Source organism: Physeter macrocephalus, chromosome 20 (assembly GCF_002837175.3).
Source record: "Physeter macrocephalus isolate SW-GA chromosome 20, ASM283717v5, whole genome shotgun sequence".
NCBI lineage: Eukaryota > Metazoa > Chordata > Mammalia > Artiodactyla > Physeteridae > Physeter > Physeter macrocephalus.
This window is the reverse complement of record NC_041233.1, coordinates 59022963-59038543: the sequence shown is the minus strand read 5'-3', so window position 1 is coordinate 59038543 and position 15581 is coordinate 59022963. Positions and strand designations below refer to the sequence as shown.

Genomic DNA, 15581 nt, shown 5'->3' with positions numbered 1-15581 from the left:
GCCCTTCTGAGGTCATTATTGAGGTTTATATAATGCCCGAAGATGCATCATTTGGTGCTTTTTCTTTCAGTTTAAAGACTTTTTTCTTTTATTACAAGGGAAAAAGATGTCTTCATCTCTCTCCCACTTTGTAACAGGGGCCTGGCTGGGCTCCCTGGCCCCATCATGCTCTTCCCACTAGGCCAAGGGACCCGGGGGTGGCAAGAGGGAGCTGGAGGGGGCAGCCTGAACAGCAAGTGTGCCATCTGCCCCCGCTGTGGCTGGGCCCTCTGGCCAGCCCTCAGCCCCGTTCACCCCCAGCCTAGCCCCACAGGGTCCTCTTTCTTCCTCCTCCATGCGCCATCTTGACGAAGGCATTATATAGAATCGTTTTAATCACTTTCAGATGTTAGAGCAGCATATTTTACTGGCATTTATATCCATTGCTTTCCTCAGCAAGGCATGTTACTATTATCATCTAAGGAAAAATGACAAGGGAATTTCGGTCAAGCATTATTTTCATATTACTAGTATTTGCAGAATAGGTGTAGAACTATTTAAGTTTAGACCTTGGTTTGGTAGTTTGTTTTGTTTTTATGGAAAAAAAGATAAAGTAACCCCTACTTTTCCTGTTTTTGTATTTAACTAATATATTATTTCTTTAAGGTTACTCACTTCCCCTACCCGCTCCAAATACTTTGCATTCTCAATCGAAAATGAAAACAATCTGAGAGACAGGAAAAGTGCAATATTATCAAGAGGGATGCCAGGGCTTGTTGGGACAGTGGCGGGAGAGCCAGCAACCCCGTCTCTCGCTAGGGGAGGTGGGGCTCCCGGAAGGAGTCGTAGCTGTGGAGCCTATAGATGACCTGGGTATTGATTTTTTTTTACCCCTCCTCCCCTTCCCCCTTCCCTGGCAAGATGGCAGGGGTCCCCGCCAGAGGGCATCCCCTTCTGCTGGGTGTTGTCCACCCAGAAGAGAGGGATTCAGGGAAGTGGCATGGGGCACTTGTCCTCCCCGGGGCGCCAGCCCCAGGCACAGAGCAAGGGCCTCCAGGAACCGCTCCTTGTTTTCATTTCCGTTGTTTTTCAGCCAGCTGCTCAGAAAGACCTGTCCCCAAAAAAACCCTCAGCAGCCCTCTCATGCCAATCTCTTGATGTTTGGGCCATGATCCTTTTGATGTATGTTTGAGTCTTTCTAAAACTACGTAACCTCAAGTTCAGTTTATGGGCAGGAACCCTCGATGTAATCAAACCCTTTTGGAGGGATGTGGGTGCCTTGAGCCCAGCATCCCCCAGTGACGCACCAGTTCCCACAAGCCTGCAGCTGGGCCTGGTGCTGAGCCAGGGCCACCCATTCATCTCAATGACTTCAGCCCGAGCGAGGCGTGAGCCCTGCCTCTGCCCAACACCCCGACAGTCCCCAGAAGGTCTTGGAGAAGCGTCGGAGGAGCCTGCTGAGGTCCCTGCAGACAGAACTTCCCACAACAGGTACCACGCCGCCGCCTCCTAGCTGGGTGCCAGTAGAGAGGGGACAGGACGGGAAGTCTCTGGGTCCAAGCCCTGGGAGCTCTGCCCCTCAGGGCGACAGGGACATCCTTGCGGGCTCATCCCCTCCACCTCCAGTACTGTACGCTTGCTGCTCCATCCCGTTTGGTGAATTTCTGTACAAATAGGAACCTGGCGCCCAGAGCGGGACCGTGCCCCCGTGTGGGGGTGGCTCTCCTTGGAGTGTATACGTCTATAGGTCCAATCTTCAAGAATCCCGATGCAGAGCTCTCTGGAAAGAGAACCATCCACAGTGCTAAAGAATTAAGATTCCCTCACTTTTTTGAGGGCTGTGTGTTGTTGAGGAAGAGTGAGAGAGAGAGAGAGAGAGAGAGAGAGAGAGAGAGAGAGAGAGTGTGTGTGTGTGTGTGTGTGTGTGTGTGTGTGTGTGTCTGCATTCGAGTGCGTATGTGAGAGTGTTGGTCATTTCCCACTTGAACTAAAGAACATGGGGTTAGAGGAAAAAAAAATACTGGGCAAGCTGTCTCCATTGAACAAGTCCTTGGCATTGGGCAGGCCCCAAAGGACTCGCAGCTTCTGGCAGCAAGTGTATGTGTTATTCACACGTGTAATTCTGGCTGGAGAGTGCAATGTGTCTTTTTTTTTTTTTTTTGTAATTATTTTATTAAGTATTTAGTTGGAAACTTCACACTGGCATTAACAGATCTAGCAGAAGCAGCCTAGGCCATCGTCCCGGGCTCCAAAATGAAGATGTGGAAAGGTGCCGCCACTGGGTGTGGAAGTGCCGAGGCGGTCAGATGGGGCTGCCACCTGCACAGTGTCTCTAGTAGGCTGACTCCCAGCCTTTGCCATGCATGTCACCACTGTGGGAATCCCCATGTCATGAGAGCACCTGGCCCTCAGTTCTTATGTTGCTGAGGGTGGATCAGGCTGGTCGGGGCGAGAAATTGGTCACAGTGAGCTCAGTGCACCTAACCGTGCGTGTACGTCAGCACCCCTGGTCTAGACTGCAGGCCTGACGGAACGCTTCATGGGAATCATGTGGAGGGCTCCCCCTTGACATTACTGAGCTTTTTGTCTAAATCATGACCTCTGGTTGGGGCAGCCCCTGGTTCTCAAGCTCTCTGATCAGAGCCAGTGACAGAACAGGGTCAGTGACCTATAGCTGCACTTCAGGAAGAACAGCCCCACTGATAATTAGCATCCCTCCTGTTTTGTCCTGTGCACCTGGGTCCTCAGGCCAGAAGTTGGGCACACTGGTGCTTATAGACTGGGTAGAGGACTCTGTCTTCCTGGGCCTTGGTCCCAAGCTGCCTACAATGTTGGTTTTACCATGCCATCCCCCTTCCCGGAGCCTATCTTTTTAATCTTGAGTTTGCACTTGACCTTGACAATCAGCACCCTCTCCCATCCCAGAACTTAGTGGCCTTAGAGAATGGGTCCCTACGATGAAGGTCCCTCCTTTGCTCCCATTTCCATCCTAGCTAATGGGCTGGACCTCAGGAGGCAAGAGAGAAAGGAAGAATTATCGTTTTAAAGCAAAAGTATGGATCGAGCACGTTGGAGGTGAGTGAGAGGCACGTCGGCGAGATGAGTGTGCGTGTGTTTGGGGTGTCTGGGGCTTACCGCCCCTTCCCCAAGGAGGAGGCTTCCAGAAGAGGAGGTCTGCTAGGCAGAAAGGGAAGAGTATGAGAAGGTTGAGAGAGGGTTTGGAGTCTGGAGTTTTGTCTTCATTAGAAAGAAGGAGGAAGTCTATTCTGAGTGTTTCGGGAAGAAGAGAGCAGGCAGGGAGGGAATTTAGTGATTCAACACCCAAGGGTCCAGCCAGAACAGGTTGGGAAAGCCCCAAGATTTGGTTGTAGAAGAAGCTGGCCTCAGGAAACAGCTACTTGCTGGGCCACAAGCTGGGTCCCCAGCGGGTTCTTAATGGTCATTGATTTACTTAGTGGAAAGCGGGAAGTTGCCAGCAACAAACCAGTCTTCGAGTTTGAGGCCCTGGCTCCGGAACATTCATCCATCTCTCAGGTTCCAGGCTGGGTTTGCCCACCTCCCTTTGTCCAATCCAGAGCTAGCCTCTCAAATTGCTTGAATCAGAGACCAGTGACCATAATGGGTCATGTAGTAGGGACCCACCACCCCCAAACTGGAACCTTGGGGTCCAGACACCATCAAGCATATATGGGAGGAAGACAACTTCGTTTGCTCTTCTGTTGACACCAATTATTCTTAAGTATCTCTAATGATGCCTGTGGTGGTTCAGTTTGCTGAGCCTGCCTCAGTGGTGTAACTTAGAAGATGGAGTGCAATGCACTCATGTTTAGTGTCCTGTGACCAAGGTGTAATGCTCTTAAGCATTTCAGAGAAAGAAGGGTAAACGGAGCCACCATTCTTGAATCTACAGCTTGTTCTCTGCAACAGGTTTTCTTTAAATCCAGGACACAGGATGGCAAAAGGGCTTCAGGGCCGGTTTACAGGAGGTCTGCATGAAGGTGACTTCTGAACAAGGCAGATGTTAGTGGCAGGTTCGTGAAGCGTGGGTTCGTGCACTGCATGGTTGCATGTGAACTGCTGGATGCCTCTGGGGCACTCCTCACGGTGTCCACTCACCCCTCCCGGCTCCTAGTGGGATCTGTGGGGTCTGAAGGAGGTTGTTCCTTCTTCCCGCTCAGCAGAGAAAATTAAGAAAAGGGCAGTGAATCCAGTGCTGTCAATTTGAGTGCTAAAAAATTTCCAGGATCAATGGTGGTGCTAAACTCTCTCCATGTTTCTAATATTTTTAATAGTGGGTTTTTTTTTTTTTTGAATTGTTCTCATCACAAAAATGCTGCGTCCTTGGGGAAGGGACCCAGCCCCTTGACCTGCAGCTTTCCAGGTGTCCTTTATCATTTTGACGGGATTCTTTGGTCTGCAGAAAATACTCTGTCTTGGCATGCTTCTAGACTGTAAGATTTGGGTTGTTTTTGTATTTTGTTTATGTTTACATGCATCTTGTATTTCCCTGAAAACTAAATAAAGTTTTTGCCTTTTTAACTGAACAGAATCACCTCCTGATTCTCCCTGCCACAAGAAAACATATCCAGCTGAGTGGCAAAAGCCACATCACCCCAAATGAAACATGAACTGCAGGGTCCGGGACCTCTGAGGACACTGGAGGGGTGGGGGGACAGGTAAGTTCCCACTGTTGCCGGTGAGAAGCGTGCTCAAGCCCCCCCACCCCTCCCCCGCCTTTGGGAGGCTTTCTGGGCAGTGGCCAAGGCTTTTAGAGAGGGATACAGATCTTGGGGCCAAAGAGCCACATTCAGTGGGCCTACATGGCCCCTCAGCTTAGAGCCCCTGACCCTCCCCTACTTTTGCTGGACTCCAGGAAGCAGGGCTGGGCAGTCCTGGTGTGGGGAGTAGCCCATGGCTGTTCAAGGCCAAGCAGAGGCTGGGCAGCTAGAGCATCCTCCCAGGAGAGAGGAAGGCAAGCATCCCATGTCCCTCTGAGGCCCAGCCTGCCAAATGAGTTCAACTCCCACATTGTGCCCGGACCCCGTCCAGCACTCCGGCTTCTACCGCCACCCAGAGGTACTCAGCCCATCTAGAAAGTAAGTTTTTCCGAAGGTCCCTGACCGAGGCCTCCCTTTTCTGCCTAGCTGTGCCACTCATTTGGCATAGGCCTCCGCACCGGCCAGTGGGAGCGGCAGCTGAGCGTCCAGGTCTGGGCTTGTGGTGGGAGACGGGCAGGCCCTGTTCCGGGGAGCTCAGCACAGCGCCTGCCATCCTCTAGCCCCTAGGTGGCGCTGCCCCTCCACAAAGGTTGCGCACCGGATTTCGAGCCGGCTCAGCCTCGGGGCGCCATGGACCCCTGCTGCTCCTGCCCATCACGGATCCAGGGACCTGCGGCCGCCGAGGGGCGGTAGTGTCTGTCTCCCTTTCAGCTTACAGTGAGGCTCACCTGGCATTCTGGCCCCTACTATCCAAGCCCCAGGTCACGCTCCAGCCACCTCCCCCTCCCCTGCTCTCTCCAGGGAGTCTTTCCGGATTGTTGACTCCCCTCCTGCACACCCACCCGCCCGCCTGCCTGCCCTCCGTCCCCAGCCCTCCAGACTGCACAGCACAGCCCTCAGGCTGGTACGAAATCACCTTTATTCACAATCAATCACGGTGACCCAAGTTCACAGAGGAGGCAGCAGCCACCCCGAGGCTAGCAGAGACAACAGGACGGTGGCTTCCTCTCCCTGGCGCGCAGGCTGCACAGCCCCTGCCTGTAAGAACTCTCCTTGCCTGAGAGGGGACCCCTGACTGGGTAGGGCCACACCAGCCCCACCTCACCCCCCCCTCCCACAAAAGGGGTCTACAGGGTCAGTGGGGAGGGGAGACCCATGGTAGGACTGTGGCTTCCCTGCCAGGCAGGTGCAGACAGGGCCCGCCTGGCATCCTGACCCCCTCCCTGTGCTGTCCCACCACACCACCCCATAGCAGCCCCCACCAGAGAACCCCCGAGAGTCACAAGGAAAGTCCTCCCACGACCCCAACACTCACTTTACAGAGGTGCCAGCGGAGGCTCAGAGAGGCTATGACCTGGTCAGGGCCACACAACTGGTCAGTGGGCAGGTCCAGAATCCCACGCTCTGCCAGCCATACGGCAAAGCAGTCTCCGACAGGCGTAAAAAACTATCTGAGGGGGCCGAGGGCTGGGAGGCTCGGGGGAGACCAGGCCAGGACTCTGAGAGCTGGCCCCAGCCGTGGCCTATCAGGACAGGGCGTGCAAGGCCGAGATGACTATAACCTAAGAGCAGCTGCGGGGGGTGCTCCCTCACCCCAGCATCAGGACAAGAACCTAGAGGTGCTGGGACCCATACCCTTCCCTTCTCCTCTTTCCTGGGACCGGAGAGCCTAAGAACAGGCCCCCTACCCCTACAATGATGAGGCCAGCTGGCCTTCCCTCCCTCAGCCTGCCCAGAACATTTTATGTCCTTATGGAGGAGGGAACTCCTGGGCCTCATGAGGTATAATGAGCCAATTATGATAACCCTGCTCCAGCCCAAGAAGAAGGGCATTTTGTGGCTCTGGGGTGATCCCCTAGTCCCAGGGCACTGCAGAGGCTCTGCTGCCCTCTCTATAAAATGGATACAATTTATCAGAAGGCCTCCCACTTCAGCCCCTTTGGAGTTCTACTTCGTGGTAAGCAGAACTGGCTATGGACTTCTGGGCTGCAGTCTGGGGAAGATTTTGAGTGATGACTACCTCTGCTGAGCCCTCTAACCAGGCACCCCGCCCACCAGGACAGCATTTCTAGGGGTCTGGGGGATGGGAATTCAGTCCCCCCCCCACCCCTGCCAAATAACCCCTACAAACCCAATAAATAAATAAATTAAAATACAGAAAAAGCCTGCTCTTACTCCAGGGAACCCCCTACTCCCAACCCAGGGCCCTGCCCTCTCCTGGGGATGCTACAGCCTCTATGAGTATCAGCCCAGCCCAGAATAGCACTGAAATGGGGGAGGAGAGGTCACAGAGGGTAGCTGCAAACCTGTTCTTCAGAGAGCCTGACAGAAGACAGACCCTGCTCTCCAGCCCACACCAAGGGGCTGCCCCTGGGCAGCAGCATCCAGCAAGATGACTGGGGCAGACAGGCTATGACCAGAAAGGGGCCCTCCACATCTCAACCAGGCCAGGGGGCTAGGGACCCAGAACCTGGAGGCTTCTGTAGCCTGTGCGTCCACCCATCCAGGGTGAGTGGGAGACGGACATGGCATGGAGGCTGCGGCCTGCCCAGGATGAGAGGTATCCACTGGCCTTCTTACCCCTGACTTCCAGGCCCAAGCGGCAGGGAAGAAAGGAAGGAGAAGGTAGGTATAGGTCAGAGAGTAAGGCAGCAGCTCAGGAGCTGCCTGCCTAGGGCTGCTGTTGCACAGGTTGTGCACTGCTCAAGGGCAGTTGGCTGAGGGAGAAAATGGAGGCTGAAGTCCAAGTCCACACTCCACTAGCCAAGCCACATGTCTGGGCTCAGGGCCACATCTGCCCAGAGGAAGGGACACACTTTCTAATTCTCACAAAGATGCCACACGGGCTAGAAGGACCTCTTGGGAATCTACCCCGGATGGGGAAGGATCAGGAGAAGGTGAGACCCCAATTTAGCCCCTCAGCATGCAGGGATCTGCCCCCACCTCCCTGCCTGATACCCCTTCCTCCCCAAACCTTTAGGGGCTGTTTCCCATGTTTAATGAGAAGGGAAAAGAATTTCCAAAATGAGGAAGAAGAGAAGGGGCCCTGTTGACTTGCCCCTCAGGTGGAGCTGGGCCCGAGTCTGAGGAGGTGGGCGTGAGGGGTAGGGCACCACGACGGGCTAGGAGCTGCGGTAGGTCTTGATGATGTCCTTGATGGGGCGGCGGCAGATGGGGCAGCAGGCGTGTAGAGCCTTCTTGAGGCGCAGGCCACAGGCATAGCAGAGGCACATGTGGCCGCATGTGTAGATGACCGTGTCCACCGCGCGCTCATAGCAAATGGTGCACTCATCGCTCCACGGGCCCCCGCCTGGAGTCACTGGCGACTCTGGCAGGCTCACCGGTGAGTTGGGAGCCGTCCCTGGGGGCAAGGGGAAACCAGTCAGGAGGAGACATGGCCCAGCCTGGTCCCAGGTTCATGAAGAGAGCCTCCTGGCCTCTCCCCCTCCATTTATCAGGATCCGCCTGTCTAACCTACCACCCAACTTCCTGGGCACAAGAGAGGAGAGGATACACTCTGGACAGCCCCACTTCTGGCCCCTCAGTGCCCCGACCAGGGGCCAGGGTGTCCATGAGGCACTGAGAGGAGGAGGGAGGGATGCAGGAAGGAAGGGGGCCCAAAACCATTTAAGGAAAGCCCCTCCTGAGCTACCTTTTGGTGTTCTCTGTGCTAAAGAAGTCCTTTGGAGAAAGCTGCCCAGCTGGGGGACAGGATGGGATACACCCCGGAAATCACCATTCAACCAGGGATCACTGGGCCCATCTCCAGCTCCTCCAGGGCCCAGTCCTGATACAGAGGCTGCATGCCTGCCTCAGCCAGGGCGACGGTGGGGATGTGGTCCTCAGGGTGAGAGGTCTGGCATGGTCACCATGGAACTGGAGGGGTCAGCCTACTTACCGCCAGCAGAGTTCCCCAGAGGTCCAGAGCTGCATGTGCTGAGCAAGGGGTCAGAGAGGCGGATGCCCAGGGCGCTGGGCGAGGTTGGTGTGGAGGCAGGGGAGCAGGAGAGTGATGGGATGCCCCGCTCTGCCAGGATGGTGGAGCCTGCAGAAAGGGTGAGAAGGAGGGAGGGACACACTAGCCACGCAGAGGCCCACTGGGAGAAAGCTCGAATCTCCACCCCTGTTAGGTTCCCAGAAGAGAAATGGGTGGTACAGCCTGACCACACGGCCCAGCCATAAGGCTCAGGGTGGGACTCCACCGACTGGCTCAGCACCCTGCCCCAGCTCTCTGTTCCCGCCTACAAATTGGAGGGCCACGCGCATCATGCTCTGGTGTTACTGCATCTGCCATCTCCAAACAAGCCCCCTGCCTAGAATCCCACCCACCTCCACCCTTCCCCATGCTTCCCTCACCTTCAAGGTTTCCCATGCCAGAGAACAAAGTCGCCTTCCTCCCACCTAGCATGGCCCTTCAAGCCTTGGCCTCACCATCCTAGTCAGAGCCCCATGCTATCACCCCCCTTCTCCTCTGCATTGGCACCTTCGAAATACTCCACACCATCTCCCACACTTGATCTGCCCAACCTTCTTTCCTTCCTTTCTTCCCTCACTTTCCACTTCCCTTCCATCCCTCCCTGCCTCCTCCCTTCAACAAGTCCTTGCTGAGAGCCTACCAGGTACCAGACACTGTGCATATATAAAACTGGGAATGAGGCAGACAGAGCCTTTGCCTTCAAAGAGCTAACTGTCCAGGGAGTCTCTTGGGGCTATCCTCAACCCGCTCCTCTGGATAGCCTTGACGCCACCCCCACCCCCCACCCCCCGACAACCACATATCTCTATCTAGCACTGACCAGCCACACATGCCATGCACGGAAATAAAAAACCACAGAGGATAGGAAATTATTTGTTCTTTGCCCAGGAACGTAACTTTGTTTCCCTACTTAAACCTTGAGCTTCCCGAAAGCAGGAAGTCTGATTCACCTGTAAGTCTCCCACAGGCCCTAACATAATGCCCTACACATAAATAAGTGCTCAGTGAGACATTTTTTATTACTAGTTATTCATTCTAATTCATTTAATAGTCACTGTTTCTAAGAATATTCATCAGCTGTCCATAGGATTTCTCTTATTAGTGTTATCAGGTTTCAAGTTAATTATTATCTCCTTTCAGAAATTCATACCTCCTATTTGCTTTTCTTGCTTTATTGCACTGGTTAACATTTTCAGAACAATACTATAAGGCATCTCTATCATATTCCTGACTTTAATAAGAATATTTCTAATGTTTCACCATTAAGCATGAAATTGACTGTAGTTTTGGAGTGAAGGAAATATCTTTCCATTCCTACTTCACTTAGGCCTTCAACAAAGTAAAGCATTCCTCTATAAGGTAAATAATTATCCTTCACACATTGTTACTGATTCGTTTTTCCTTAAAGTCAGTCAGGATCCCCTAACACCAATTTGTTAGTTGAGATGCCCAATTCTCCAAACAGCTCAGGAGCACTCTGTTTAGCATATATTAAATTCTGAATGATTATTCTTCAACACCCACCTTGACCTACTTCCCTCCGGGGATATTTAAGTCCTGGGTTGTTTTTGTTTGTTCGTTTGTTTTTAAGCTTCTCCTTTGCTCCAGTCTCGTAAGCCTCTTTGGGCAACAGAAGCTTCACTGGAAAGCTACTTATCTATTATTAGATGGTGCTGAGGCAAGAGAGTACCTTGCCATTATGGTATTTCCTTCATCTGAGGAACAGTGTCTCCTGGTGAATGTAGCCAAATATCTTTATACCTCAACCTGATTTTTTTTTTTCTGCACCCCAGTCCGGTTTGTTTTTATTCCATCCTGAATTTTCACCCCAATTTCTTTCCTTACTGATTGACGGCTTTTCATCTAGCCTGATTTCTTTTCACCTCCTTCCTGACTTATCTTCCCTCAATCCTAACTTCTTAGCACCCCAGCCCCATTTCTTTTCATTCCTTTTTAAATTTATTTTACACTCCATCTTCATTTGGTCTCTTTCCAGAGGAGGAAGCCTCCACTGATTTTATCTGATTTCACAAAACTCTCACAATCACCAACAGCATTACATACACAAATACGCATACATTTAGTTTCTCACGCGTGCCTAGACACAGTATGCCAATCTTACAGCGTAAACTCATGCTCGCTCACATACACACATTATCTTGTCTATGAAGCCTCTTGGGGTGAGGTCTAGGTCAGGGGCTATGAGACCCAGGGGTCTCCAAATGTGTCTAAGCAAACTTGCTGAGGAAAAAAAAAATTCAGATGCCCAGGACCTAATCCGAGATCTACAGAATCAAAATCTCTGGAGGTGGGATTCAAGAATCTGCACTGTAGTAAGTTCTCCGAGTGAGTCTAATGCTGCTGCAGAGCAGACCAGCACTTGGAAAGCATGAACACCTGCTCACTCTGGGGTAACAGAGGTTCCTGAAGATACACATTAAAAAAAAAAAAAAGATTTCTGGTCAAATGAGCTTGGAAAAGCTGGACACCATAACCACCACCACCCTCTCCTAAAGGTTCACATTGTATATTAAAGGCTCTGAGAAGTTCTACAGTAAAGAATCGCCTTCTTTTTAAAAACTCAGTATTCCCAAACATTTTGGACCCAAGGACCCGTTTTCAATGGACACCTATCCTGCAGAACACTCTGGGAAACATGGCTTACACAAGTCCGCATCACCCAGTCCATTCAAACTCTGTCCATTCAAACCCAGGAAGGCCCAGACATCTGCAACCCCCTTTCCTCCAAGGCCCTCTGCTCGGGGATTCCCCACAGACCCCCAATCTAGGCACCACCCTACAGAGATACCTGGCTACTGACATACCAACCTCATTTTCTTATTTATACACACAACCACCCTTAGAGGCAGAGACCTTTATTCCCATTTTAGGAGAAACGGAAACTGAGCCTCAAAAAGTTCGCTGCTGGTGGAAACAATTTTCTTTTTTCCCATTTTTAAATGGCCACTGGGCAATGTGTAAGAGAACTGTTTACGTATCTGTGGGAATGTGGGTGAATCAGATTCTGAAAACTCAATGTTCCCCGCTTTTCTCCCCCTCTCCAGGGTTTATCTGGTGAGATCTGAGAACTATGGACTAGATAAATTGAGTCCCACCCAGAACTCATCTTCGGTGTCTGTGACTCTTTGACTAGACCCCATGAAGGGCGGGGTGGGCACTCTTTCCCCCTACCCAGACACGCCCCTCCTCCGGGGAAGGCTGGGTCTGGAGGCACCAGCCTCGGGGTGCACCTGGGGGGAGGCGGGCACGTGGCCGGGGGCACTCACCGAGGATGCGGATCTGCGTGATGGCCCCGTGCAGGCCGAAGAGCATCCAGAGCGGCTGCGAGGCGTCCACGCACAGCTGCATGCCCGCCGCGGAGCCATTGTGGCTGAGGTGCAGCTCACCGTCGGGGTTGACCATCAGGCCCAGGATGTCACCGCTGTGCAGGGGCCCGGGCACGCGGCACACGGCCCAGAACTCCTTACGGTCCACCAGTGCCTCGGGGCTGAAAGGCAGGTCAGCTGGCCGCAGCGTGCCGGGGTCGCACGTGGTGACGCCGAAGGAGAGCGCGCCAGGCCGCGCGCCGCCTGAACGCGTGACCTTGACGAAGATGGTCTCGGCCACGCGCACGGGCCGGCTGGTGAAGACGAGCGCGCGCTCGTCGCGCCCGTTCTCCAGGCGCGCCACCGTCTGCTCGTCCAGGATGCGGACGTGTGCGCCGGCGCGCAGCGCGTGGAAGCGCAAGTCGCCGTCGAGCTGCGCTGGCAGAGCGCGGCTGTGCTGGGAGTTGAGCGAGTTCTGCGGGATGGGGCAGCCAGCGGCCGGCGCGGTCTCGTCACCGTCGGCGCCCGGCACGTTGAGGTCGCACAGGCTCACGGAGAGGCGCGCTTCCTCGGCCTCACGTCGCAGCGACGGCCGCCGCAGGGCGGTGAAGGAGCGCGGCCGCAGGCAGTCCGGGAGCACCAGCTCGCTGTCTGCGGAAGCGGGGGAGACAGGGCGACCATCACGCGGGCCACAGCGCCCAGTCCCCATCGCCTGCGCACCTCCTCCCACTGGTCTTTAAAGCGCGCACCAGTAAGACGCACCGGGTTTCTAATGGCACAGAAAATGCTAGGACATAACGTTGTGCAGGACTTCTAACTACATATTTGTTTAAGCAAAGGATCAAGGCCGGCAGGAAGGACACCAAAACTAAAAACATGATTACTTCTAAATAGTATGCTTATTAAAATTGGATTTTTTTTTTCCTAACTCCTGGGGCCCTCCCTTTTTATCTCAGCAGCCAGAAGAGCACCCAGCACTTAGAAGGCAGCAGTAAATAATATTTGTTGAATGCATGTTGACATCCTACCCGTCTGGGAGGCCAGAGGGAACCCCCCCTCCCTAGAATGCCTCTCTGCACAAATTGCAGAGAGACGTTCTTACCCCAACAATTACCTTGTGAAGTTATTGCCACGGAAGGACATTGAGGCTGAGAAGTTAAGTGAATTTATCCAAGCTATCCTTTCAAAACTGACAACTGGAAATCAAACCCTTTCTCTTTTTAATCATACAAGTAATACAGACTGTATTTTGTAGAAAAGACAGTTCAGCAAAAAGAAAAAGTAATCTGTCAGCCCACCATCCAGAGGAAAACACTATTAATATTTGGATGTATGAGTTTCCAGCCTTTTTTCAATATGTTTTAGTTATTTCTTTTTTTAAAACAAAAATTGAATCATGCTATATAAATGCCAGTAGTTATTAAACTAACAGGTAACAAATCTCTTTGAAAAATGCGGCAACTTTTATCTATCTTCTCAGAAAAATGCACGTTCTCCCTAAATTCCGTGGATAATTTCAGGGTGTCAACTCCAGGCGAAGAACTCTGCTATACAAAATTTCTTTCAAAACTAGCTTTTCCATTTACTATGTCCTGAATACCTTCCTAAACTAATAACCATGTTTTTGATACCATACTTTTTTAATGGCTGGTTATCTCTGCTTTATGGAGTCCTATAATTTGTAATAAAAGTCACAGGTGCGATGAATTACCCCTGCATTTCATCTTTAAAGCATCCCATGAAGTTGTTCCCATTGTACAGATAAAGCTCGGAGATGTTATGTGACAGCCACGAAGTGGCAGATCCAGGATTAAAGCAAGATCTGTCCAACTCCCAACGCCACAGTCTCCACTTTCAGGCCCTCCTCATTTACTGAACCCTTTCTGTGGGAGTCCCTAAATTTGGCTAGTACCACCGCAGCTCACATCATGGGCCAATACCTTCTCAGGAGTCTTTTCTCTGAGCCTCCCCCAGGGAGAATCTGTGCTTTCTCTCCAGGAACTGAGTAAGGGCTGCTGGAGTGCTTGGTGTGAGAGCAAAGCTTGGGGGACTGGACTGGTAGGGGCCACAGAGGCCAGAATTCAGCTCCAGCTGAATCTAGAGACGCTCTCTAAAGCCTCTCTCTCCTTGTTCTCCCCCAGCTCCCCTGCCCCTTCCAGGAACAGTGTTGTTTGGACCCCAGCAAGGAGAGGGTGCTGGGCCGGCCCTCCCCCCAAGGCTCCTGCTTCTCTGGAGAAGCCTCTTGGGGCCTGGCTGGTCAGGATTCCCAGCATCGTGTTTGGCAAGGAGAAGGGAGCCGACCGGAAAATGTGATTATTCCAGGGAATTGACTCTGTGACAGTAATGGTGCAGAGAAGCTGGGGGGCGCGGAGAGGCAGAGGCGAGGAGGGCAAGACACGGGAGACAGCAGTGGGGGGCTGAGGAGGGCTGTGGGCTGACCTGGACCCCAGGGAACAGCCCCTGCTCCCCCACCCCTTAGGGATTCCAGGCAGCGGCCCTTGAGGAGTCCAGAGGGTTGGGGACAGAGAGGAGAAGGGATGGGGAAACAAGGTGAGGAGGAAACAAGTGGCTCAGAGATGCCCAGCTGGGCCTATGAGAACAAGGCTGTCATGGGGGCCCCCACACCTGCCCCCCCACACTCCTCTCTCCAGCCCACCCCACACGCTCAGGACAATCAGGCCAGAGCCCATGGAGCTGGGCAGGCCCTCAGAGCAGATTCCTGAATGGGGCTGGAATGTGAGCTCTCCTGCCCTCTGCCCCTTCAGGAGTCCCCATCTGCTTGAATATACCCACTACCTCCGAGTAGTTCCACTGCTGAGCTACTCTGTCTTTAGGAAAATGTTTCCTACTCTTAAACTGAAATCTACCTCCCTGTATTTTTTTTTTTGAACTCTTAAAAAAGTCATTTTATTGATCCTTTACCATACAAAATTTATTCAAATTACACCCATTTGAAGTCGTAAGATCACAGCTAGAAAACAAGTTACCCTGTAACAAATTTACAAAATCCACCATAAAAGCTTTTTTTTTTTTTTTTAACATTGTGTTACATATTATCTTTTTTAAACTAGCATACACACAAAGCTTAACTGATTGGTAGTTTGCCTACTCCCAATTTTGGGAGAAATACTTCCTTTTGACAAAATCACATACCTCATAGGAAAAGAAATTCCCACAACTGACAACTGCCACCCAACTCACTCTTCAAGGCATCTTCCTTCAAATCCCTCTTCTCATACACACCAGGTGTCATGCTGAAGCTGTAAATACTGCAATTGAATTTATAGATCTACACTTAAAATAAAAATCAACACAAGAACCGCCACCACGACAACAAACACAAACAAAATAACTCTTAAAAAATTACAAACCAGGGCTTCCCTGGTGGCGCAGTGGTTGAGGGTCCGCCTGCTGATGCAGGGGACCTGGTTCGAGCCCCGGTCCGGGACGATCCCACATGCCGCGGAGCGGCTGGACCCGTGAGCCATGGCCGCTGAGCCTGCGCGTCCGGAGCCTGTGCTCCGCAACGGGAGAGGCCACAAGAGTGAGAGGCCCGCGTACCGCAAAAAAAAAAAAAAAAGA

The 15581-nt window shown here is 52.3% G+C and overlaps 2 protein-coding genes across 20 annotated transcripts in view; one reads left to right on the top strand and one right to left on the bottom strand.

Annotated features, from left to right (window-relative positions):
• Positions 1-3333, top strand: part of SH3PXD2A (SH3 and PX domains 2A) — a 246105-nt gene extending 242772 nt beyond the window's left edge. For 11 of the 15 annotated variants that reach the window (XM_028481821.2, XM_028481820.2, XM_028481822.2 and 8 more), the window contains 2 exons: positions 646-1470; positions 2973-3333. The gene's annotated coding sequence lies outside the window, so the exon portion shown is untranslated. The remainder of the gene's footprint in view (positions 1-645; positions 1471-2972) is intronic. The other 4 variants (XM_028481817.2, XM_028481814.2, XM_028481816.2 and 1 more) reach the window with 4 other exon arrangements.
• Positions 3334-5597: 2264 nt separating this feature from the next.
• Positions 5598-15581, bottom strand: part of NEURL1 (neuralized E3 ubiquitin protein ligase 1) — an 82637-nt gene continuing 72653 nt past the window's right edge. For all 5 annotated transcript variants that reach the window (XM_007130565.4, XM_028481827.2, XM_028481828.2 and 2 more), the window contains 3 exons: positions 11961-12650; positions 8596-8742; positions 5598-8058 (listed from right to left, as the gene is read on the bottom strand). In XM_007130565.4, the coding sequence (XP_007130627.1) occupies positions 7820-8058; positions 8596-8742; positions 11961-12650 (1076 nt within the window). In that variant the 3' untranslated portion in view covers positions 5598-7819. The remainder of the gene's footprint in view (positions 8059-8595; positions 8743-11960; positions 12651-15581) is intronic.